Source organism: Montipora foliosa, chromosome 6 (genome assembly GCF_036669935.1).
Source record: "Montipora foliosa isolate CH-2021 chromosome 6, ASM3666993v2, whole genome shotgun sequence".
In the NCBI taxonomy this organism is placed as follows: Eukaryota; Metazoa; Cnidaria; class Anthozoa; order Scleractinia; family Acroporidae; genus Montipora; species Montipora foliosa.
Window position 1 is genome coordinate 52232925 of NC_090874.1, and position 27500 is coordinate 52260424.

The 27500-nt window shown below is 39.2% G+C and overlaps 1 protein-coding gene across 2 annotated transcripts in view; it reads right to left on the reverse strand.

The window, feature by feature from the left end:
• Window positions 1–26703, reverse strand: part of LOC138007710 (neogenin-like) — a 32820-nt gene extending 6117 nt beyond the window's left edge. Inside the window, exons 1-10 of one of the 2 annotated variants that reach the window (XM_068854766.1) lie at window positions 26602–26703; window positions 26271–26467; window positions 12426–12782; window positions 7913–8064; window positions 5651–5813; window positions 5117–5205; window positions 3141–3390; window positions 2023–2167; window positions 590–635; window positions 1–55 (exon numbers count right to left, since the gene is read on the reverse strand). The exon at window positions 1–55 is cut by the window's left edge and continues 6117 nt beyond it. In XM_068854766.1, the coding sequence (XP_068710867.1) occupies window positions 1–55; window positions 590–635; window positions 2023–2167; window positions 3141–3390; window positions 5117–5205; window positions 5651–5813; window positions 7913–8064; window positions 12426–12782; window positions 26271–26343 (1330 nt within the window). In that variant the 5' untranslated portion in view covers window positions 26344–26467; window positions 26602–26703. The remainder of the gene's footprint in view (window positions 56–589; window positions 636–2022; window positions 2168–3140; window positions 3391–5116; window positions 5206–5650; window positions 5814–7912; window positions 8065–12425; window positions 12783–26270; window positions 26468–26601) is intronic. The other variant, XM_068854767.1, reaches the window with a different exon arrangement.
• Window positions 26704–27500: the final 797 nt, after the last annotated feature.

Genomic DNA, 27500 nt, shown 5'->3' on the forward strand with positions numbered 1-27500 from the left:
TTTGAGTACTTGAAACAGACTCATCGTGATCACACTCTGGTGGCTCTAGATCCAGCTAATTTGGAAAATTGCAATAAATGAGTAGAAATATCTACTACAAACGGAATGCAAAGCGGTCTTCCCTCATATCCCTCTTAAAACGCGAATCCCACGATGCACGCAAGTTTCAAAGGGCTCAGTAAATGAACAACTGCATTTGGAGGGCAAATATATCCCCCACAATAGCTCAAGGACTTTTTGGTAGTCTCTCTTGATCGAAGTGCCTCTAAGGACTCCGCATTAATTAAACATGAACCAGACGACTTTCCATTGTAGATTAAACTTCACACAACCCAGCGACGTGCTTGCTGACTGTCCCAAATCAATTTTTCAATTTCAATTTTGACCATAACCCAAAGTGGGTAAATGTCGCACGGTCACGCGCAGCCACTGTTGCTTCGTTCCATGAGATAAAACCCAACGCTGTTCTTTCTTTTTCTGCGGTTCTCCGCCAAGTCTTTTTCGGTCTGCCACGACTTATTCTTCCTCATATCAAAGATTCTATATTTGAGGAAAGGTCTCTCTGCTTCAAAATTAAAGTATTCCTTACCGAGTTTAGTACTTGATCTAGTGGTTTCCGTTTACATCTGCGTTTTCTGAAAAAAACAACAACAACAACAACAAGAAATCAAAAATTCTTTCTTACATTTAACTATTTCGTCGCTAACTAAACATGTCGCTTTAATTGAGGTTATGCCAATAAATCTACCACCAATTCATTTTGCAAAACGTTACACAAAAAGAAATATGTTACCAAACAAAAAATCCTCATAAGTAGAGGGGTTTAACCAGCTGGCCGTTATTTCCTGGGCCTCGATTATTTGAATTGGGGCAGATGAAGTCAAATCAGTGGTAATACACCAGGAGGGGAATTCATATTTGCCGCCTGAAATCTTGCTTGGCCTCGTCTATAAGCAGTCTCCTTGGGGCCTGCTTCGATTGAGTTCCGCCAAGAGAAAATGAGGGGACAGAGAAGGAGGCTCCCGGTCCAGCCCTTGGGATATGTCATGTCCACGAAAGTTATTTTTAGACTAGCGGAGGTCTTCCGAGACGTCCGCATGCAGGACAACCTCGGTCCGATGTTTGAAAGAAAATATATATTCATCAGCCTTTCACGTGGCCATCATTTTCTCTTTTCACTAAGAACCTGAGAGCGAGGCAGGACTGCATGCGGACGTCTCAGAAGACAGACTTCCGCTAGAACAAAGACTACCGCTCGTCTAAAAATAACTTTCGTGGACATAACATATCCCGGCCAACGCCTTGAGCCTCCCTTTCTGTCCCCTCATTTTCTCTTGGTTCCGCAACGTGGAATCGTGATCGGTTTTGATATTTTCAGAGGTTAGTCTTTTCAGATAAAAGAAAAAAAGAAAAGAATATAATATCTGCAAACTTTTATACTTTGTAACAGCTTCTTTTGAAATTGAGATAAAAAGGGGTCATTGACCTTTCGAAAAACACAAAAAAATTGTCGGAACATTAAAAATCACGGGCCCTAGGTGCTCACGACATGACCGAAAACAGGAACTGACAGGATCCCATAACTAGCAGCGTACAACTTCGTTGTATTTGTGGAACGCCGTTTTTACAGACCGAGTTATTTTTAGCTTGATTTTCCCCCGAAAGCAGACATTTCCAGCTAATCACATGTCTTGCATTAGAAATCATTCTAATTATTACTCATGGAATTAAGAATGGTCACCAGTGCAAGCCAAATCGTATTAATTTTTAACATCGTCTAAAATTAGCTTCATCTGTTTAAAATGCCTTTACAAAGACTATCATGTTTCTTGACAAACAGAACACAGCACAAACAAATATGGCCGCCGCGACCCGACTACAACGAACCGCCAATAAGTCATGTGACCGGAAGTATATGTCACAAAGACCAGTAGTATTGGAGTTGTAGGCTCCTGCAGAAAACACTATCTAGCTATGAAAAAAAGGAAAAGAAAAAAACAGAAAAACAGAACATTGTATTGCCTTTTGAAGAAGAGATATACGACAAGTACTGTAACAATGATGGCGGCTGATAGCACCGACACAAGGGGAGTAATCCAGCCAATCATTGAATTAGCAGTTGTAACATCGTCCATTATCTTCTCTTTCTTCTTCTCGTTAACATCCCCTGCGTTATAAACATAGACAAAAACTCATAAAGAGCAAAAAGAACGAAGAGCATAGCAAATTTGTGTTGCTCCCATTCTCGTCACCTGAGCCTCAGATCGACCCAAGGCTCTGGGAAACTCTAAGTAGGAGAACATGCGCCGTAAGGATTCTTATAGCCAAAAACCTTACGGCCCCTGCTCACTCCTCGTGCTAACATGAATGCAGCAATTAGAGACGCTTTTGATTATTCTTCACGAAAACCAATGAGAAGACACTTTGTTTCAGGGTTCTCCAGAGCTCTTCTCCTAAGTCAAGAGAGGAGCTGCGGGGTCGAGATGGAGTTGCTCCATGCAGGTCTCACTCGACCAATACTGCAATGTTCAGAACTAAATAATTTAGTTCTGTGACTGTGTCAGCCGGCCATTCCAATTTAATATTGGACTGGCAGGCTGACGCAGTCTTTTAACCATAATTATTTGTGGATTTAACTTTCCAATCTCAGTCTGCGTTACTTCAGCTGATTTAGTATAATCTGCACCTCTTTGGGTCCGACTTCTGAGACAGCGCTTCGTCACAGACTCTTATATGGGCTGTGTCAGGAAAGTGAGTCAAATTCAGCGTGATTTCATATGTGATTTCGTAAGCTGGCTCGGAATCCGCTCCACAGATTTTTTTGTCACGAAGCTTTGCAATTGGTTGGTGTTGTTTAAAAGTAATTTCGGTGTTAACGTTGAGATGCATCGCGAGTAGGAGCGAGTAATTGGTAAAACCGTGACGTACACAAAATGAACTTCATTACCGTGACACAACGTCCCTTTAAAATATGACTTTCACTAAGGTTGTCACTAGTTACAGAAATTCCTTCAACATAGGACAGGCTTAGGGAGTGGACCCTGCGAGGGACTAGCATAAAGATAGATTTCAGGCGCATTTCAGCTCCACTAGCGTGGACCATAACCTATAATTCTCAAACAAACAATAGCTATACAGACCTCTTAAAATCCAAGGACTGCTCTTTGGTCCACAGCCTAGAGAGGTACACATCTTGATTTCAGTCTTGTAATCGTCAAAGCGATTCATTCCAGTCAAAGTCGCCTCTTTTGCCGATCCGTTCTTTATTTGCAAAACCCTTGAAGAGTTTTGGACTTGTATAAACAGGGAGTCGTTTTTCTTTTTTGATACGTGCCAATAACGAATCTCAAACCTCTTGAGAACACCATTCCAGGTATTGGTCGGAGGAAGCTGTGAAGGCATCGATAAAAGCCCGTTTAAACGGTTTCAACATTTGACAAAAATTAGTTGAACGGATGTTGGGCAAATGTTGGACGCAAAAACAAAGTTGTGCGGAAGGCCGTTTAAACGGTTCCAACATTGCGCCAACAAAAGAACCAACACTTTCGCGAAATTTGATTGCGAGAAACTCAGAACTAGAAATCAGACTCTCTCGTCCAGATAATTATACATACTACGTGCCGCCATATTGATTTGGCGATCATAGAGCATACGTGTCTTCTACAATTGTTGAACAGAGTGTTCAAACGGCCTCAACACCATTCAACATTTTCGAAAACAAAGGAAAAGTTCAATCGATGTTGAATGAAAGTTTAAACCAATCAGTTAAACTTGATTCGACACACGCTTGACAAGCTTCAACATTTTTCATGCTTTCAACAATGTTGGACGACTTGTTCAAACGCAGCGAACATTTGGCTCAACAAAGTGTTGAATGCATGTTGAAGCAAATGTCGAAACCGTTAAAACGGGCCTTAACAAACGTCTTTTGCTCCAAATTTGCAAGACGGTATTCGAGTCCCTAGGATACAATGTTTCTTTCGGTCAGCAAGAAGAATGGCCACTTCTTGCTTGCTTCAAACCACCCAGTCCGCGAAATATGAAAGAACTTCCGACTTCAATTTTCCACACAATCGTAGTGGACGCCAACGGATAAAAAATGGACGGCGGTTTAGTTCGGTGCTGACCGAGACAATCACTGTCTCTGCAGGTGAGAATGGCGAAACGGTAGAAATGTCCGGAAGTCAACGGTTACAAGATGTACGTTTTTTCCCGAGGAAAGATGAAAATGATGAAATAGGGTTTAGACGAAAATTCGAAAAATTCGCCAAAAAAGAGATAGGAAGGAACGAATAGGGAAATGTGTCCTGACAGCCAAAAATCAACGGACCGTGACATTTACATTCATCATTTTAATTCTCCTCAGGTCGCCATGCCGCCTCACACGTGCACTACTTCCTTCAAGGAGGAAAGTTAAAGCCAGTCTCCCATATCCAGAGGGATCACTGGGGGTTAACAGAGGTGCGCCTTTCACTACTAGGGTTGGCAATATGGTTTTTTCACATGACGTCACGGCGGCCATGTTGCAAGAGTGAAATAAAGAAACAGCGGCCATATTGGAGGAGTGAAATAGTACTCTATTGCTATGAAAATTCTTCTTTTTGATCTAGTATGCAAATATCATGATGGCTGCTGGTCACATGAGCATAAACATTCTAAGTGACTATCCTGGGGATGCAAAAAGGTGCATTTAACAATTATCCTCCGAAATCGCACGGAATATCGCCTGATACTTAGTCGACGAGGCCGTAGGCCAAGTCGGCTAAAATCAGGCGATATTCCGCAAGATTGAGCACGGTAATTGTTTTAATTATTCAACACATGGATGACAAAGCTCAATTTCCTACGTTTATTGGAAAAAAAAAGCTGGAGAAACTCTCATTTTTCTCCACGACACACAAAATGACGTATATTGCAGGATATACGTTAAGCACGCGCGACGAATAGTGAGCGCGCTATGACCATATTTGGACATGTGTATATATGTGACATTTTTGGTCACAATATGTTGAATAATAATTAAATATATTATGTGTCTTATAATTTCAACGGCCAGAAGAGGCGATCTTCAGAAAGGAAAAAAAAAAAGCAGAACAAATCCAGCATGCAGTGTTACCTCCCACAACACTGTCACGTCGCGTTTGCTCCTGTCATTCTTAGAAACGGACCAGTAACTGTTCTGAAATCTAGGAGCTTTGGCGGGCACTAGAAAAAGAAACAAAGAAATACCCAGATAAACAAACAAACGTAACTTTCTAGGAATGTCACTCTATAATTGTCTTCCTCTAAGCAGACACCATTGCAAGGCGGATACGTCTATCACATGCCACTGGGGACTTGTATGATATGACTGGTGTTGATATGATGTCCTGTCCTTCCTGACTAATGACCAGACTAAGTTAGCATAGCCAAGTGGTAAGGACGCTGGACTACAGGTTTGACTTCTCCTCTAACTACTGAGGTTGAAGCTGAAGTTGTTGTGGACGGTCCCCATTCAAGTTCTCGACTGGGGCTTATAAAACAGCTTTCTGTCAGGTAGGATTCTTGAACATGTTGTTCTCTCATCGTGTCACTGACAATCAAATTCCCGTACGATCCTTAAATTTACTCGCTTAGCTTAACATTTAAAAATATCATAATGATGAGCAACCTTCTTCTTCAGTCGTTGCAGTGATAGGATCGCTTGGTTTACCCCAGCCATTGTAACATGAAGGTAGACCGCATTGGATATAGAGCGTGTACTCAGTAAAAGGATTGAGGTCACGTATGGTGTACAAATGTAACTTCTGGTTCTCTGGAGCCCACTGTATAGACTGCAAGGAAAGCATAGTAGCACGTCATCAAATATTTTCGATAAATAATTATTCGTTTTATGCTTTTCAAGCAAATGCGTAATGCACAGTCAAGTCAATTCAATTCAATTCTTTATTCACACTATCCATAGCATTTACACACAATTTGTATGATAAATAATCAAAAAAGAGAAATAGAATTATATTAGGCCATAATGTAAACAGTTAATAGGTGTGCGGTGTTCAAAGGAGCAGGGCTTTCTTGTTGGACACCGCCATAGCTAAGTAAATAAGTAATGGCAGTAAGTAGAGTAGAGTGAGATGAAATTTATTATTTCCTGAAGTTTACAAGCAAGAGGGAGTCAGATTATTTTACTCAGCATCAAGCCAGCAGTAAACTCAACTTTATTTAATCAAAAGACGACATTTCCATTCTTTTTTGGACCCAGCAAACTTTGGGAGTTGACCGAAACAGTTGTCTGATTCTTGATACTTCAGGTGTTTTCTGGAGCCTTATGTTGAATTATTTTTAGGTCATGGACCGATTACTACATCTTTCATTGAAAAACTCTAAAATGGACCTTAAGGTGATTCAAGATAACTTTCCTCTGCAGGGCCGTAGCCAGTATGAGGCAAACCGAGGCACTTGCCTCAGTCATTTTTGCGTGATTTTAATAAAGCGTGATTCCAGTATTGCCTTTAAAATATACTTATCATAAAATGCTTACGAGGAGAATTTAACCATGGGCATTGCCTCAGACATAGTTTTTTTTCTGGCTACGGCCCTGCTCTGCAGAATGCTCCACTTTTGGTGCGGCCCTAAAATTTCCTTTGACAACTAAAGATATGAGGTGTTGAAGTCCCAAACAACCAAACTGGGAAAAGCTTGGGTTTTCCCTTAATTAAGAAAGATCATGAGCTACAAATCATTTCCACGTGAGAGTTTACCACCAATTACACCTTCACTGGTTTACACCAATGGGCCTTATTCGCGCAGCAGCCATATTGGCCATAGATTTCGTACCCCGAGCCTCGAGTTGAAATGTTTGGGAACGAGTTTCGGTCGGGCAAAACAAAAGTTCTTTATCCCTCGGGACTCAACATGGCCGCTGTGTTATTTCAAACTGAGAAATTGTAAGTCCGGCCAGAAATTCAGTCTCCAATCGAGTGTGTCTAGAGAGAGTTTTTCAGTTGTGCTTTGGCCAACCAGAAAAAAGCACGATTGTTAACAATAGGTTTGTGTGAAAACTTGAACAGTTTTAAGAAAAAAACTCAAGGCTTATCTTTTCAAAAAAACGTTTTTATTACATTAGTTCTTTCTTTTTTACTTCTTTCATGTAAATTATGAGAGGATTTTTAAGAAATTAGTCATGTTACATTTTAGTCGTCTTAATATTGTGTTTTTCTTTAGTGCTGTTTTTTTTAAACATGTAATGTAAAGCGCCATTGGACATCGCTGGAAATGGCGCTATGTAAATACTGTGTTATTATTATTAGTAGTATTATTCTTATTCTTATTCTTATTCTTATTCTTATTCTTATTCTTATTCTTATTCTTATTCTTATTATTAAATGTATTTAATTTTGATAGTAAAGTTGGATGCCTAAAATAACAATGTGATGCGAATAAAGATAATGATGATGGCTATTTTGCCTGTTTCGAGGCAAATGTGCGTTCTCTGGATGTCTAACTAAAACTTATTTTGGAAAGCATGGCTGATGCAGTTGAGAGAACACTCGCCTTCCACCAATGTGGCCAGATGCGATTCCAGGACTTGATGTCATATGTGGTTTGAGTCCGTTGGTTGTCAACTCTCCTGCGTGGTTTTTCTTCAGGTATTTTGGTTTTTCCTTCTCACCAAACACAGCAACATTAAAATTGATCTCTTTAATTTAATGGGAATTGATTTCATTTACCATCTCCCCAATTGGTAGAGCACTCAGCCCTTCTATAAAAACATTGGGGACTTTAATAAAGTGACGATATTGACTATGACCATGACGACGATGATCATCATCATCATAAAGATGATCGCACCTGAACCTATAAAATGTACAGTAGTTTTATAAGCTTTGTATAGATAAGGAAAAAAGGAACAAAAACGAACAAATTAACTGACCTCATTGGTATTTCCATTTGACGAGGAATACAAGATTTTATAACACAGAAGTGGAGCATAGTCTCCCATTTCCCAGGGAGACGTCCATGAAAGAGATAGGTTTTTCTTTCCTTTGACGACGACTCTTACATCTCGAGGCTTCGGACACTCAACTGTAACAACAAGATGAGAAGTTCTTCTTGTTTTAAAAGCTGTTTCCAGTATAAATCAATGGCCGAAATTAGGGGTCGTCCGAGACAACCAGAACTTTTAGCGGGCAACCAGTTTTTGGTATAATATAAGGCCTCAATCATTGCCCGAGGTAAATGCAATGGAAAACCGAGATGTAGTGTTTATGAAGGACACTGTTGAGACACTTTCATTAAAAAACACCTTTTCTAGCTTCCAATACCCGCTGCATCTAAAATTCAAACCTTTCCCACTTCCCTTCCCCTCTCCCCCTTTCAAGTTTGCAACAACTTTTTGTCTTGCTTTGAACACTGATAAGGGGGGGGGGGGGCTGCAGTGTGAGAGATAATAGGTAAATTGATAACGCCCCAAGCAGGTGAAGTGTCTCCACTATTTTTGCAACTTTTTGTACCTTAAAGAGAGCTCGTGCTTCTCTGGAGTTGAGGAGGGAATGAGAGATGACAGCGAAGCAAAGACATGACTATTAAAGGTAAAGAAACATAAAAAACCTTTACATTTAAAACTTAGAGGAACTACTTAGTAAACGCATGTGCTTAGAAAGATCACTGTAGCGCATTTCAACATTCATCTCCTAAGTTGCAAGAATCTGTAGAGGCAGATGAACGTTTGAAAGGTGCTTTCCCAAGCTCACGAAAATCAGAAGGGATGCCATTCCATATTTTAGCACCAGTTCTACTGAACAAAAATAGCTGCTGATTTGTTCTCGATATTTTGATATGGAGCTTCCCAGCTTGCGTGAATCGTGGAAGGTAGGGGTGAATCTTTTCGGAGCGGATAAATAATTAACAATTATTCCATGAGCGCGTGTTGGACATGAGATGGTAAATAACCAGTCTCATATCCAACAAGCGCGAATGGAATAATAGTTTTATTAAATTCCTTAACTGCAAAAATTTGGAAGTACGAAATAAGTGCGAAAAAAGCGAGAAAATCGAAAAAATTTGATGAAGATGCGATAATGAGTAATACCTTGAGGTCAGACAGACGTAGGCTCGTCACAAAAACATTTCTCAGTTGACTTTTCGCGTACTTCTAAACATCGGAATTGATCCAAACTTTCCACAAAGAAAGATTTTTTTCTTTTTTGGCTTTATTCAGAGAGAAATTTCGCTTTCCGGCGAAAACATTTTCAGTTTAGAGAGTTAGCTTAGAAACGTTTAGCGCAATCATTTACCATATAGGGTCAAACTACGGTATATGAGCTGATAACCGAGATTAAGCAAACCAATCAGAGCACGAGAATTGCATTATCCGAGGTTGAGAATTCAATAAAATTGGAAACATTGGATGGAGCACGCTGATTAGCAGCATCATGTGCCACAGAGGCAAACAATTTTACTGGTAAGATTCGGGAACTGACAAAAAGAGGAATAGAGTGAAATTTGCAGTCTGAAAAATGCATTAAGCGAAGAATCCTCTTTTGTAATTAAAAATGACAATTTTGTTTAGGGAAGTATTTGCGGATTGACCCCATGCAACGAGACCATAAAAACAGGGGTGCTGCAGATGGGAAACTGTTGGACATTTTGGGCGCCCTGTTAGGCAGAGCCGTCGCTGTACAGTTGGTCGCGTTACAACTTGGTGTCCCAGTCTCTTCAGTGAATCTTGCATGACTACACAGACGTCTTTGAAGGCGCAGGAAAAGTGAGAGGATACCAAGTAAAATTGCATGTGGATCCAGAAGAACCTACTGTGGCACAGCCAGTCAGGCGCACCCCATTTAATCTCCGAAAGAAAGTCGAGGAAGAAGAGCTTATTGCCAGTCCAGTTGTGGTAGTGCCAAAACAAAATAATGAAATGCGCCTGTGTGTAGACATGAGAAGGGCAAATGAGGCCATCATCACGGAACGTTAGTACCCAATGCAATACCCCCAGCAGATGAAGCCAAAATCTCTACCAAAGCACAGTGTTAGCGTGCTTGATATAAAGTGGGGTTATCATCATATGCAACTTAATTCGCCCTGATATCAATGCAAACGCCTCATGTTTGAAATCAACTCAGCCCCAGAAGTGTATCAACATGTCATTAAGCAAGTATTGAAGACGTGGCAAACATCTAGGACGACACTTATATTTCATGGCAGAAACACTGAATAACATGACAACAGATTGCAGCAAGTCCAAGGGATATTGAAAAAGAAGAATATGACGATGAAAGCTGAGAAATTCACACTTCACATGACCCAGATGGTGTTCATAGGACTTGGGACAAAAGCAATGGTCCGACTGACAGATGCAAGAGAGCCACAGAATGCCCCAGAAGTCAGAAGTGTCCTTGGACTACCAAATTGCAATGCTCGATTTATCTCAGGTTTTTCCACAATCGAAAAACCGTTACGCAGATTAACTAAGAAAGATGTCCGCTTTGAATCTGGAGATGAACAGAGGAAGGCATTCACTGCGGAGCTTAAACTCTTGAATATTTCGACAAAGATGCCAAGACTCGAATAGTAACAGATGCAAGTACAGTAGCTCTAGGCGCAGCCCTCGTTCAAGAGCAGCAAGGAGTGAAGAGAATCGTCCGTTGCGCAATGTGTGAGAGCCTAAGCAATGTGGAAAAGCGTTATTCACAGACAGACAAAGAAGCCTTTGCAATTGTTTGGGTTTGTGAACGCTTCCATGTGCACCTGTATGGAACTGAATTCGAACGGTGCACAGACTACAAGCCGCCAGAGCCTATTTCCTCTAACAGATCAAAGCCATGCGAACGGATTGAACCGGCAGTGTATCCTGCGATTGCAACCTTGCAAGTTCAAAGTAAACAGTAGAACATCGATTGCCGAATCCTGTCCGTTATCTCTTTTATTCCAAACTGCGGGACCTGCAAAACCATCAACAGCACACAATAATTCAGATGACTTTGCCAGATTCGTAGCAATTACTGCCACTCCTACAGCTATGAAAACACGCGAGATTGAGGAAGTCTCGGAAGAAGATGAATAGTTTGTCGAGTTACGAGCGTGTGTAAACAAAGGAAATTGGAAAGGAGACAAGCTCACGCAGTATGTACCTGTAAGCGGTGAGCTGTGTGTTATCGGGAAGTTGATCGTTAAAGGCACCCGGATTGTGATGCTAAGCAAGTTGAGACCTCGAGTACTGGTTCGTGCCCACTGAGGACATGATCCCGGAATTGTCAGTATGTGAAACAAAGATTGCCGTCAAACGTGTGATGGGCTGGAATTGACAGTAAAGATTTGAGTATCGTCTGCATATAAACAGGGGGTAGTGAATTTTAAACAATTTGGTAAATCATTTATGTAGATAAGGAAAAGGAGAGGGCCAAGAATAGAGCCTTGGGGAACTCCACAGAGTAAGTTACTTTGAGAAGAAAAGCAACCATTTATTAAACATTGTTGTTGTCGGGCAGTAAGATAAGACTTGAACCACATCAATTCTCTATCAGCGACTCCATAAAACTTAACTTTCTCTAGTAAAATCGAATGATCAACTGAGTCGAAGGCCTTACGAATATCAAGAAGAACTACACCTGTCAATTTTCCCTTATCCATATTATCAGACCAATCATCGCACATTTGAATCAACGCCGAGACAGTCGAGTGGAGAGGGCGGAAACCAGACTGGAATTTAGAGAGAACAGAACTTTCAAATAGTGATAAAGCTGTTGAAAAACTTATTTCTCGAAAACTTTACTTATTATTGGCAGGATTGAAATGGGTCTATAATTTTCCATATCAAGACGGACCGGGCACACACGCGCATTTTTCCAGTCATCAATAAAAATTCCAGAGGAAAGTGACAAAATAAATATAAAAGTACAAGATGGAGCAATTATACTAGATACGATTTTAAGGACCTTGGCAGGAATCTTATCAAGGCCAGTTCTTTCCGACACCTTTACGTTTTTTAGCGTAAGCGCGACATTTTCCACTGGTATATTAGAGAATCGAAACGCTGGAAAACTATTCTGAATGTTGCTGAGATATGTGTTAACGCTATTGGAGGACCTTTTCTTTGATTCAGCGGCCAAAGTTGGTCCTATGTTTACAAAGAAATCAATAAATGACTCGGAAATATCTTTATCGTCAGAAACAATTTTATCGTTAACTAGAATATCATCGACAGGGGAAGATTTATTACCTTTGCCGGTAAGTGAATTTATTAATTTCCAGCCCGCCTTAGGGTCAGTAGATGCTTCCATAATAACCAGAATCCTGCCATTTCAAGTTTATTGTGGTGGAATGCTTGATAACGTGTAAGGACTTGATTTCCGTGGACAAACGTTTTAATTACGTACCTTTAATGGTATGGGAAAAGAGTCTGGAAATTCAATGTACTTTACTCAGTCTGGAGTTAAGTTTCTTACCATGTGAACCAAGACGACAAGTCTTCTTGTGACTAATGAAAACTCCCGACGAATTTCTCTTCTCCACGAGAAAGGAAAATCCATAGGGATCAAAAAGAGTTTGGCTTTTTATAGTGCACTCCAATTCCTTTAGCTGGGATCCAGAGTGACGAAGTGTGCTGTTAAGAGTACAACCTAACTGATAGTGTCCTGGTGGGTCTACGGTCTCACTGCACTGGGGCGATGTACAGAAAAATACTCTGTAGTAACTAGGCTCAAAAGGAAATTTGTCTTCTTGTACAAGAGGCTGCCAAATAATGTTGACAAACTTAAATCCAACAGCATTGCATCTACAATTCATGTTCACTGTAGTGGAAACTGCAAAGGAAAGAGAAACGACAGCTGGTCTCTGATTGCATTTTTTTTTTATAGCAGACTAATTATAGCTGCCAATCACTGGCCAAGTTAATCAGCACAGATATTTAAATCACATTTTTGACTCATGCTAAAAAGGGTTTTAATAATAATAATAATAATAATACCAAAACTTCTTAGCAGCACGAAGTAAGATATCGCTTTGATGATCCATACGATGTTTTTGAAATTCATATTTAATCAATACATGTTTCGGATGAAACATCATCCATCGTCAGTTGACAAATGAGAAATAAACTAAAGTTGAGCAATAAATAGTGTAACAAAGTGAGATATAACATGAATAATAAAGGATGAAGGCGAGAACAGAATGAAAACACCCAACCACGAAACAAAACAGAAAAAACCAAACTGTTTAGGCTAAGAAAAGAAACTAATTAGTATGAAAGGGATAAATTAAGATGTTTGACTTGGGAATTTAAAGATGGCTGCTCCCAAAGGATATGCATGGCTTCTTTGATTTTCAATTGGAAACGTGTGGAAGCAGAGTCGACGATTTTAAAACAGTCTTCTGAACACCGGGAGCGACAATTTTCAGAACCTCTCAAGTGCTTAAATATGTGGGAATGTTTGTCGGAGGCGAGATGTTCACGGATGCGAGTGGCGAAATGTCTATTGGTTTCACCAATATAACAGGCATTACAGCCTGCACATGAGAAACTTGTAAATGACTCGCGATCGTAAGCCCGCAGGGATAGGATCCTTCGCCCCAAACCAACTCCTAATTTTAAACGGGGTGAACACCAACTTAATTTCCAGGTCGCTGCAAAATTTGTTGACTAATTTCTTAATTCTGCGTTTTGTTATGATGGAAAAAGGACCGATGTACGGTAATTTAAAATACAAACAATTGTCCTTCCGAGCAACACTCTGAGAGGAATCGGAGGTAAAGTAACTGTTGAGAAATTTTCTAACAACATTCTCGATAACGCTAGAAGGAAACAAATTCTTCCTTAATGTTTTGGTAAGGTTGCTTATGTCCAAGTGAAAACCAGTCCAAGTATTATTAATTTTAAATACTCGGTCAACCAGAGTGCGTACTAGTCCTAATTTGTAACTGAAAGGTACAAAGCTGTAATAATTAGTGAGAAGACCGGTGTAGGTCTTCTTGTGGAAAACCGAGGAAATAATGCCCTGATTACTATGGTTATCTAAAAGCACATCTAAGAAGGGAAGCTTGTGGTTTTCTTCCTTCTCCATAGTAAACTTGATGTTAGGATGCTGGCTGTTGATATAACTAAAGAAAGATAAAGCATCCTGCTCGGTATTAAACAAAGCAAAGGTGTCGTCGACATATCTACGGTAAAACTCGATACCTGAATTGTAATTCTCTAACCAGCGTTTCTCATGGTGACCCATAAAGAGATTAGCTAATACAGGAGCAAGCGGGGAGCCCATGGCTACCCCATCAATTTGATCGTAAAAATTACCCAAAAATGAAAAATGGGTTCGAGCAGTGGCAAAGAAAAATAACTTAGTAAGATTTTCCCGTCCTAATTTAATATCTGGATTGCCCTTCATAATGTAGTCTACCGCTAAGTCGATAGATTCGATGAGGGGAATGTTGGTGAAAAGACTTTCGACATCGAAAGAAACCATGAACTTATTTAGGGTATGGAGTCTAGTGACTTCACTAACAAAAGTAAAAGTGTCATGAGCACAGTAGTCATTAGGGATGTGAGGGTTTAACAATGTACATAAATACTTAGCTAGGTTGTAATTATAGGTTCCAATCGAAGAAACAATGGGCCGGAAAGGAGGTGTCGAAGAGTGATCTTGAACCTTATGCATCGATCTTAGGAAGCCCATAAATTCTGGCTGGTTGAGATCCTGATGGATAGATCTTGTCATAAATGGTGTTCTCAATTTCATCATTCTTCTTCAGGTTGCGAAGAAACCGTTGTAATTGGCCCTCCCTTAGGAGAGTTGGATCATCCTTAAGTTTCTTGAATTTGGACGAATCCGAGATGAAGGAAGAAAACCACAAGCTTCCCTTCTTAGATGTGCTTTTAGATAACCATAGTAATCAGGGCATTATTTCCTCGGTTTTCCACAAGAAGACCTACACCGGTCTTCTTACTAATTATTACAGCTTTGTACCTTTCAGTTACAAATTAGGACTAGTACGCACTCTGGTTGACCGAGTATCTAAAATTAATAATACTTGGACTGGTTTCCACTTGGACATAAGCAACCTTACCAAAACATTAAGGAAGAATTTGTTTCCTTCTAGCGTTATCGAGAATGTTGTTAGAAAATTTCTCAACAGTTACTTTACCTCCGATTCCTCTCAGAGTGTTGCTCGGAAGGACAATTGTTTGTATTTTAAATTACCGTACATCGGTCCTTTTTCCATCATAACAAAACGCAGAATTAAGAAATTAGTCAACAAATTTTGCAGCGACCTGGAAATTAAGTTGGTGTTCACCCCGTTTAAAATTAGGAGTTGGTTTGGGGCGAAGGATCCTATCCCTGCGGGCTTACGATCGCGAGTCATTTACAAGTTTCTCATGTGCAGGCTGTAATGCCTGTTATATTGGTGAAACCAATAGACATTTCGCCACTCGCATCCGTGAACATCTCGCCTCCGACAAACATTCCCACATATTTAAGCACTTGAGAGGTTCTGAAAATTGTCGCTCCCGGTGTTCAGAAGACTGTTTTAAAATCGTCGACTCTGCTTCCACACGTTTCCAATTGAAAATCAAAGAAGCCATGCATATCCTTTGGGAGCAGCCATCTTTAAATTCCCAAGTCAAACATCTTAATTTATCCCTTTCATACTAATTAGTTTCTTTTCTTAGCCTAAACAGTTTGGTTTTTTCTGTTTTGTTTCGTGGTTGGGTGTTTTCATTCTGTTCTCGCCTTCATCCTTTATTATTCATGTTATATCTCACTTTGTTACACTATTTATTGCTCAACTTTAGTTTATTTCTCATTTGTCAACTGACGATGGATGATGTTTCATCCGAAACATGTATTGATTAAATATGAATTTCAAAAACATCGTATGGATCATCAAAGCAATAATAATAATAATAATAATAATAATAATAATAATAATAATAATAATAATAATAATAATAGTAATAGTAATAATAATAATAATAATAATAATACACACATCAATAGCACTTTACAGCAATTAAGTATAATTAAGAACTATTCAGCGAAGTGGAGGTGACTAGTTCACAATTTATTCCTTGAGCACGTGTTGGATACGAAATTGTAAATAGCCAACGAGGTGCATTTGGCCGAGTTGGCTATAACCAGTCTCACATCCAACAAGCGCGAATGGAATAATTAAGTGAAGCTATGATCTTCGCAGTTATGAACGCAATTTTTGCAATTGCGTAGAAAAGCCTGAAAATTTCAGGACTTCAACGGGGTTTGAACCCGTGACCTCGCGATTCCGGTACGACACTCTAACCAACTGAGCTATGAAGCCACTGACGTTGGGAGCTGGTCACTTGTGGGTTCTAATGGTTCCGTGAGGAATGAATCAATGATGAATGGTTCATAACTGCGAAGATCATAGCTTCACTTGATTTCGTATCCGCAGTTCAAATATGATTCATTTCATATACCATTCATCATTGATTCATTCCTCACGGGACCATTAGAACTCACAAGTGACCAGCTCCCAACGTCAGTGGCTTCATAGCTCAGTTGGTTAGAGTGTCGCACCGGAATCGCGAGGTAAGGGTTCAAACCCCGTTGAAGTCCTGAATTTTTCAGGCTTCTCTACGCAATTGCAAAAATTGCGTTCATAACTGCGAAGATCATAGCTTCACTTGATTTCATATCCGCAGTTCATATATGATTCATTTCATATACCATTCATCAATGGAATAATTGTTCTGTTAAATTTTCATTACATTCTGAACAGTTGGACACTTGGAAATTAAAGCCAATCAGTTTCCAGCTTGGTAACCCTTGACACAATCCGTTTCCATATTAGGTCATACGGTATAGGAGCCGATAACCGAGATTTGAGTAAACCAATTATAACGCTAAAAACGCAATATTCGAGGTTGCAAATTTTATAGTAAAGGCTTTCGGAGTTCGAGTAGCCAATGAGAGCGCGCCTTCGACACTATCCACTGCTTCAGTATATACTAACGATGGAATGATATATGAAATGGATCATATATTGAACTGTGGATAAAAAATCAAGTGAAGCTATGATCCTGGCAGTTATAAATGCAATTTTTGAAGTTGCGTAGACAAGCCTGAAAAATTCAGGACTTCAACGGGGTTTGAGCCCGTGACCGCGCGAAACCGGTGCGACACGATACCAATGCGTTGTTTCTCTACGCAATTGCAAAAATTGCGTTCATAACTGCGAGGATAATAGCTTTAATTTCATCAAGAGAATATACCAAGTTAATATATAACATATATATTTAGCCAAGCCTAAAAGCGGAGCTCCCTCGTTGTTTATTCTTACTGCCTCTAGCGTTAGTGAAAATATAAGGTTTTCGAATTGTCCGCGTTATGGTGTTTCCGGTTACTGGGTAATTAATTAAATCATTATCTTTGCTTTCTTCTATAGAAAAGTTCATGGAATAACTAGTGAATTCCACGGTAAATTTCACGCGAAAAACTGACATTGCGTGAGTGCGATATCGGTTTTGTGAGTGAACTTACTTTGGAATTCACCAGTTTCGCAATGAATTTTTCTTGAAGCACATGAGTTTTAAAAGAAAACAAGCACACCCTCAGCGAGCGAATGGAAAAGGAAAAAAGCCATTTCGGAGTCAACTGTCAATAGCCAGCGAATAGGAATCACGCTAAAATTAGAAACCGTCAGGAAAAGGAGATCATTAATATTTTGATGTATTTCATTGAAACACGCCAGCTTAGCTTGGATAAAGAATCGGCAAAATACGGCAATGCAACTAAGAAAGGACAATAGGGCCGTTTATACGAGGGAAATTAAGCCGCAGCTCACACTGGCCGCGGCTGACATAAGACGAAAACTGGGCCATTTATACGAGTGTGGCTTACATAAGACGCGAAATGCTTGTATAAATGGTTCGCGGCTAAGTTCGCGGCCAACTGGTCCAATGATTACGTAACTGATTAGAGTGCAATGTGAAATGCTCGGTTTCTAGCGTTATCCCTACTAAAGGAAATGGGCCCACACAAGGACAGAGAAAAACTGTGACCGGGGTGGGAATTGAACCCACGACCTTCGGATTAGATTACCGCTGCTCTACCTACTGAGCTACAAGGTCAGACGGGAGCAGGCCGTGGGAACTGAAGATGTGTACTGAAGTATTTTGTGGTGAAAACTAAGCAGTAAAAGATCAAAAATTTTGAAAACAATACACCAGTCGGCCGCCATGTTTACAAATTTTGCTCCCGTTGTTGGTGTACTGGCCACTTGCGCCAAAGTTCAACATAATATTAGCCAATCAAAAGGCTGATACGACAATTTTTCACTAGTGCAAACACCGTATGTCATTTTTTCATCAATACAAGATCTCTATGCTTTGTATTAAATGTATGCATGTATGCATGTATGTATGTACATGTATGTATGTATGTATGTATGTATATGGATCCATTCTGCTAGCAACCCTTCTTATAGTCCTTATAGTGGTCACACATTGCCGTCTCCTGTTTAATACCCGTTAGCTAGCCGTTCTAGAAACGACCTGCCTCTGTTTCAACGACAAGTCTCCAGTTATGCAAACTTTAGCTTTCAATCTCTTTCTGTAGACTCATTGTAATATTTAAAAACAAAATAGGCACCTGCTACACACATTACTTTTGTTATTTAAATATGCCAACCACAGGGACAAAAAAACCTTTGTTTCGACAGCCAATGAGGCTCTGGTTGGCACATAAATGTGAATAGGTGACGTCAACGATATCTTCTCTATTGGATGCGTAGTTTTTTGGAGCACATGGCGAGCGAGATTGTTTACCTGTCCTAGAAACATATGACCGATTGAAATCATTCCGCGAGTTCATTGTCAGTAAAAAATAAACTTGAACAGTTCCGACACCAAAGGCTTGGAGTTCTAATCCTGGCTTGTTCGACGTTTAACAGTATGGTGTCCGTGGTCCACGAGAAAAAAGGGTAATCTTGAATATCTTACCTGAATCAAAACGCCGCGAACTGAAAATTTCCATGACTATAGCTTTTTCGTTTCTTGCTGTAATATTAGATTGGCAAGTTCGAAACTGAAATATTTTTCGTGTAATTTGAAAAAACGTGAACATATAAATCGCGAACCCTTCGTCCACGAATTTGGTCCTTGGTCCGCGAATCATGTATTAAGCAGCTCAAAAAAAACAAAAACAAAAACCTGAGAATCGCGATAATTTCTGTACGAACATGAAAATTTATTTATTCTTTATTATATCCTTGATATATCTCAGCTACAGTCGTATTGGATGTCGTTGGGTGGTCCGTGGGTCTTCCGTCCATTTGATTTCCATGAAAAATGGAAAATGAAAAAATGGATTTTGTATTTTTAATGTTTCATTTGTTTTTACCAAGGAACGTTGAGAATAAAATTCCAACAAACACAAACATGAAAATCATGGTTTCTTATTGAATGAAAATTAAAAATGACAATACAAATCTTTAATTGGGGTCTTATGCATTATGCATAAAGACCCCTAAGTCAGAGGCAAATCTTGTCAGTATGTCACTTTGAGGACGAGAACACACGTGACAGTCTGGCTTGTAGACTGGGTACTAGTAATTGCGAGGTCATTGTTTTTCAAGTGTCGGCCATTGCTTCTAGCGTTGGTTGTTTGCAAATAAATCTGCGGTCGTTTTCCCTGTTTTGGGAAAAATTTGAAGATTTTTCCGTCGCAAATTAGTTGTAAGGTAAGTTATTTGTGTTTCAAAATTGATCTGTCGTGCTGTTTCAGATTGGTTTTCTTTCTTTCATTTCGAAAATTAACTATCCTTTGCCTGCCTTGTTTGTTCTTTTTTATTTCATCCAGGTGACGTCTCTGAGTGGAATCGATACGGGAGTTGTTTACTCTCGCAAGCCAACATTATTTAGACTCGGCTTGTGTTTAGTGCGGATTGCACTGAAGCTAAGACGCTTTCGCAAGCCCACATTCATTGGCTCGAAATCCGTTGCGCACCACATACCTCACAAGTATCTCACAAGCTATCACAAACCAGTATTTATCGGCTTGAAATGTCGGTGTGGGTTACATCCCAAACTGAAAGAGTTATTGTACTCTAAAAAATAGTGGCATTGAATAAGAGTTTTGCACTCTCAAAGAATAGTATTTCGTACTCTTACTGTTGTCTGCTACTAGCCGCCAGCATGGGAACAACAATCGAACAATACCGGTCAAGGATCGGCTGTCACAACAATTTTGTGAAAGTCAAGGATGCATTTTCAGGTGTGCGAGGGCGATTTTGGAATACGTTGCTTATGATGTTTTACTTAAATATGTTTTACTTGCCAACATTAAAACAAGTTGTTGGACATTACAAGTCGTGTAATGAGGTGATGTTTTGGTTTGCACAAATGATGTGCTACAATGTTTATATCCCATTGCTTACATGTATAAGGCAAGCAAATGATGTGGAGGAAAATCCAGGTCCTACAATATTTGATATCATTGATCCAACAACCACTGTGTCCGCTGACTCTAGTCAAGGAAGTGAAACAATCTTTGGTGTGAATGCTGGTAAAGTAATGTGTAGCAATGTCACTTCCTGGTATATATTATACCATCAAATACAAGAGTAATTCTACTTTGAACAATATTTTGGTTATTGGAAATAATCTATACAGTCTATAAGATGTTCTGTGCGAACAAATGACTATTTGCTGTTAACTGATGTTCCAGACATGGTTTCAATATTTGATAGAGTGTTTTTATTGCAATATAGTGTATTAATGCCATTGGTTAACAAACAACAATTGTAATTCCGTTGAGAGTTTGAAAATACTCCTAGAAGTGAATTTCTAAGAGACATATATGGACCAATGTTTGATGTCATGAACAAACTTCCAGTAAATGATTCACTATACACCCTTTTAATAAGTCTAATATATGCTGTTTTCCGCTAATGACGTCGAACTCTTGCTTTCAAATTTTATTTAGAAATGTACAAAGGCCTAAAACTTTTCTGATTTCTTTTCTTTTTTGAAGCCTTCGTACATTTCTGAATAAATTGTAAAAGCATGAGTTTGACGTCATTAGCGGAAAACTGCATATATTAGACTTATTAAAAGGGTGTATATTGTAATGAATACACTTTATCAAATATTGAAACCATGTCTGGAACATCAGTTATCAGCAAATAATCATTTGTTTGCACAGAACATGTTATAGAACTGTATAGATTATTTTCAATAACCAAAATATTGTTCAAAGTAGAATTAGCCCACAAACTAATATCTTGTATTTGGTGGTATATCATAGCAGTATGTGACATTGCTACACCTTGCTTCTAGCATTCACACCAAAGGTTGCTTCATTTCCTTGACTAGAGTCAGCAGACACAGTGGTTGTTGGATCAATGATGTCAAACATTGTAGGACCTGGACTTTCCTCCACATCATCACCTGTATTTTTAGGTATTGCTAATGCTGTGTGTACCATCAATGTTTATTACTGCTACTCCAGTAGATGCTGCTAGTAACACTGTTGGAATCTCAGGATTCATTGGAGCATGTCTATAGGTTTTTAATACAGTGTGGTAAAGTGTTTTCATCAAATGGCTTTTCCCAGCACCACCACCTCCAGTTATAAACAAATAAACTGGTTCAACATTTTGTGACTTCAGACTGTTGAGGTTTTCATTTTATTTCTAGTCCATGAAAGCACCCTGTTGTAAGCTTTAGGTTGCGTTTTTTATTATGTAATGATCTACATGTAACTGATCGACGTAATTGGTCATCAGATCTTTCTCTTGGCTGTTTATACATTGTTACTGGTGATGGACTGATTTCCAGTAGTGTGGGGATTTGCACCAAGCTCTGAGAGTACTTGTTCATTGAATGCCTCATCTAGTGATGATTCATCTTAGAATTCTAGTTGAATTTCAGCATTCTTTTGATCATTTATAAGATCATATGAATGTATGACAGTGCCATGCTTGTTTCTTAGCCAATCTAGTGCTTCTGTTACTGGTAAATAGCTGATAGAGATGATGTAGCGTGCAGCAAGAGTTGTCTAAACTGTGCAAATGGCATTAAGAGGAATTTTAGTGGCAAGTCATCGATGTAAAATTCTGAACAGGTCTGGAATTTGAAGCATACTTAAGGAACTCATTTCACTGCTGCATTGTTATGGCAAATTGAACCAATCACGCATGGTAAAAGTGAGACCGTAGTACCAAATTCTGTAAGGGTTGAATGGAGTTAAGCTAAGCATAAGACCCCAAGTACGCATTGCGGACCTATTTTTTTTATTTGCAAAGGAAGAAAGAAGAATTGAATAGCAGCCAATCGATTTGAAATTATTCTTTTTCAGAACCTTTCCAATCGGGGTCTAATTCTTTGATTTTTCAAGGAAGGGGCTTTCAAGATGGAAGAAATGATCCATGCAGTAAATATCCGATCAATTTTCAATTTTCCTCTGTCGGGATCAAATAAAAATGAAAAATTGACAAACCCTTCCGCACCATTGGACGGACAAGTCGAGACCGCAACTGACAGGGCTGGGGTTGGGAGAAGTCACGCAATCCTTGGAGGGGAGGGGAGGGGAGTTGAGTTATGGCGGCTACAAGGCTCTACTAGGAGTCATATTTTTATTTCCTCGCCACAAATGTGAAACCTATATGGTTCCCTGCATGTTCAGACGTTTTCAACGACTTGGACCTCCACTAGGCTGCCTTTTGAAAGGCCAAAAATTCACATGCGCCTGGTACGTGATATTTGCATTTGCTCGAAGTAGTATTTGTATGAATCGAAATACATCAAATAAAGCAACTTTTCCAGAATGAGACGACAACAAAAAGTTTGAAATCGCAGGAAAATTAACGCTACCGAGGCGAAATTATGGTTTTCAGTCAAGTTTGCCCCTTGAATAAGCTTATAAATCAGCGCTCTTTCTTTCCAAACTCGTGGGTTTTTATTTTTCATTTATTTTCAAGAATACATTTTCACATGTATAAATTAAGCTGTTCAAAGCACTGAATTTAAACACATCATGGATCACACTCTCGCAAGCTTAGCTGGTAAAATTATAATTGTGTCACATACATTTTCCTTTTATCTTATATGAATAACCTGAGCAGTACTCAATAATAAGGGATGTGATTTCACGGAGGATAAAGTAAAACATGAGGATAAAGTCAAACAAGCGGCTGAAATTTGAAGCTATGAGCAATACTCATAAGTGAGGTCTCGGAATAACTGAATTGCATTTTGGAACAATGGTGGATTTCCATTTACTACATTTTCAAACACAGTGAGAAAATCAGGAAAATGTGAATGGAAGTGTTTCCTTCTTGCTGAACTTTGGCATCCATCACAAGACAATGGGTCTATACCAAATTCTGGCCAGGTTGTCAATTGCCCCCCACTTCCTTCAAATAACTGAACAGCCACCGCTGTTGTTGGAACAACATCTGGTGTCACCTTCACTGTCTTGTCCATAGCTGCTTGCATGTTGTTTGGATGTACTCTCTGTTCTATTGTAATGCAGAGAGAATATGAACATACCGGTAGCTAGTGATTTAAGAACATGGTGATAGAGTGATTTTACTTGATCCATGAAATATATAGTGGAATATTACACACTATATGTCTGTAAAAGTCCCTATCACATGGTGTATACAAGATTGAGGATGAAAAAACTGACACAAAAACAGAACACACAATAATGACACAACTGAAGAGATAAATTATACGACTGTTATTGTAATACTTTTCGTTTATTAGTCTAAACGTCAGAAATTTTTACAAAAGATCGTGGGGTGTTTCGTGTAAATAGTCTGAGTAACAGAAAAACAATAGGGCTAATTAGGAGGTAGTGTTACACAATAACTATTATTCTCTGTTTCACGGGTCAAGTAAAATCACTCTATCACCACGTTCTTAAATCACTAGCTACCAGTATGTTCATATTCTGTCTGCACTACAATAGAACAGAGAGTACATCCAAACAATATGCAAGCAGCTATGGACAAGTGAGTGAAGGTGACACCAGATGTTGTTCCAACAACAGCGGTGGCTGTTCAGTTATTTGAAGGAAGTGGGGGCAATTGACAACCTGGCCAGAATTTGGTATAGACCCATTGTCTTGTGATGGATGCCAAAGTGGGCAACCCTAAAACCCGGAATCCGGAATCCGGAATCACAAGTCATTGTTTTACCAATACAGAGAGTAAAAAATATCCTAAACATTCATAAAAGCTAACCTTAGGCCTAATTAGGCCTAAACAAACGTTTTTAGGCCTAAGGTTAGCTTTTATGAATGTTTAGGATAGTTTTTACTCTCTGTATTGGTAAAACAATGACCTGTGATTTCGGATTCTGGATTCCAGATTTTAGGGTTGCCCTGCCAAAGTTCAGCAAGAAGGAAACACTTCCATTCACATTTTCCTGATTTTCTCACTGTGTTTGAAAATGTAGTAAATGGAAATCCACCATTGTTCCAAAATGCAATTCAGTTATTCCGAGACCTCACTTATGAGTATTGCTCATAGCTTCAAATTTCAGCCGCTTGTTTGACTTTATCCTCATGTTTTACTTTATCCTCCGTGAAATCACATCCCTTATTATTGAGTACTGCTCAGGTTATTCATATAAGATAAAAGGAAAATGTATGTGACACAATTATAATTTTACCAGCTAAGCTTGCGAGAGTGTGATCCATGATGTGTTTAAATTCAGTGCTTTGAACAGCTTAATTTATACATGTGAAAATGTATTCTTGAAAATAAATGAAAAATAAAAACCCACGAGTTTGGAAAGAAAGAGCGCTGATTTATAAGCTTATTCAAGGGGCAAACTTGACTGAAAACCATAATTTCGCCTCGGTAGCGTTAATTTTCCTGCGATTTCAAACTTTTTGTTGTCGTCCCATTCTGGAAAAGTTGCTTTATTTGATGTATTTCGATTCATACAAATACTACTTCGAGCAAATGCAAATATCACGTACCTGGCGCATGTGAATTTTTGGCCTTTCAAAAGGCAGCCTAGTGGAGGTCCAAGTCGTTGAAAACGTCTGAACATGCAGGGAACCATATAGGTTTCACATTTGTGGCGAGGAAATAAAAATATGACTCCTAGTAGAGCCTTGTAGCCGCCATAACTCAACTCCCCTCCCCTCCCCTCCAAGGGTTGCGTGACTTCTCCCAACCCCAGCCCTATCAGTTGCGGTCTCGACTTGTCCGTCCAATGGTGCGGAAGGGTTTGTCAATTTTTCATTTTTATTTGATCCTCGACAGAGGAAAATTGAAAATTGATCGGATATTTACTGCATGGATCATTTCCTCCATCTTGAAAGCCCCTTCCTTGAAAAATCAAAGAATTAGACCCCGATTGGAAAGGTTCTGAAAAAGAATAATTTCAAATCGATTGGCTGCTATTCAATTCTTCTTTCTTCCTTTGCAAATAAAAATTAAAGATTTGTATTGTCATTTTTAATTTGCATTCAATAAGAAACCAGGAAGTAGAAGGTAAGTGCACGTGCCTTAAAAATGTTCAATATTAGAAACGTTTCACAAGCTGTGACGATGTTACGATGCACGCCACAAAGAACTGCTTTTCGTTGACCTTGCTTTGTCCGAGTTTCAAAATTCGCATCTTTAACAAATCCCCGCCGCGGTGAAATCGAGAAAAATGCCTTTGATGTCAGTTTATTCGAAAATTATCAATCACCTGCAACTGGCTTCGCATGGTTGCGCTCAGTTCAAAACTTTGTCACGCGACATCTGTAGTGGAATATTGCTGGTTGTTGGTGATCGGAAACAAGAGATCTTTCATTAGCTCGTTTGGTTCGTCCACAAGCAATGGTATATTGCAACATTGTCATCTGTGTCTCTAGAGATTGGTTGCAAATAACCACCTATACCGTAAATTCTGAAACCTGAACTACCTTTGGATCACTTGAGATTCGGCAGGTACAAAACACAGGTCCCTGTTTTACCAATACAGTTTTCAGTATCATATTCGCACTCCATAATTACCATTTCATCGAAAACATTACCAAACGGTGCGTTAAACACTAATTTTGCCTTCGATTCGATTTCCCCGGTATGAAGACGGTACGTTATTGTCAAGATTTTTCCAAAGATTCCTGACCTCCTAAAATTATTTACGCAGAGCTAAAATAGCGTTGTTGTCAGTTTGTATACAATGCAAGCCAGGAGGCTTGTCAATGAGTTTCCCAAACGAAACAACAACGAAAAATAAAAAAAGAGTATATATTGAATTCTGAAATTATATATGATTTTCATGAGCGTTCAACACCATAACGATCACTTGCCTGTTCGATTTGCCGTGGCAGGATCCACAATAGTATAGATAAGGAAAGATGAGAGAAATAAGCACCACGCCATTTGTCTGTAAAATCCATTTGCTACGGCCTTCCGAACATAGTTGTTCCGAACCAACAGTACTAGTCGGGATTTCCCCCAGAAAATTGCGTTGCAATCAGAATTCCCAGTTACTTCGTCATTACTGCTAAATTTAAAAAGGAAAACGAAATCATCGGCAACCAGAACTGTTCGAATGAATCAACGAAAGGAGTATATTTTAAAACAAAGAACACGTGTGACGTGCGTGTTGTTTAGTTAGCACCGGTTTGCAATATTTACATATTTTGAGTGAAAAGAACTCATTCTTCTCGAGCTCGACTTTGAAATCCCTCGAAAGTTACATCTTTTAGGGTTTCTGTGTAAGGCTTGGGTGGTGCGGGGTTCACGTTTCTTTTTTCACCCAATTATTCCTCACCAATGGAAATGAGTTTTCACGACAATTATTTGGCGCCCCAGGCTAGATTTAGCTTATTTTTTCATATAATATACCATCTTATTTAGTTTCGAATTTTGTAGTAACTTGAAGTAGCAGCTGGTATCGGCAACCATTTTCACATATCTGCCCAAGACAATCTCCCAATAAAAAAATTTGTTAGTATTTACATGTACAAGACTGCTGAATTTGGCAAACTCGTTCCCAGGGACTTCCCCTCCCCACCAGCTCCCACTGGTTGGGAAAGGTTGAATAACGAGATAATTTTATTCATTTTTTCCTCCAAGGTTTTAAACGTTTTCCGATGGAGTGGGTCGTTCAATTACTTTTACTATGATAAAAGGATTTAAAACTAGGAGTAATCAAAGATTAATAAGTGCGTTCGAAGTTCAATGAATTTAGCTAAAATCATACAAACACAGAGATGTATCCAGGGTTTCAAATTTGGGGGTCCTCTGGACCCCTTTTTGAAAAATTTGGGGGTCCATTGCAAAATTTTGGGGGTCCAGCTAATTAATATTCAAGAATTAATATGCGATCTATTGCCTCTTAATTGCTGCTGCAGTACCCTTTCAGATTTCTAATTGCACAAAAATAAAGTCTTATCCCTCCCAACGAATATGTATTTAAAATGATCAATTTGTTTGAAACTGTTGTGCCTGTTGATTCCTCGATCAAAATGTATGGGCTGTCAAAGCTCCATCGATCACATTGAAAACGTTTCGAGGAATCCGTATGCTGTAGG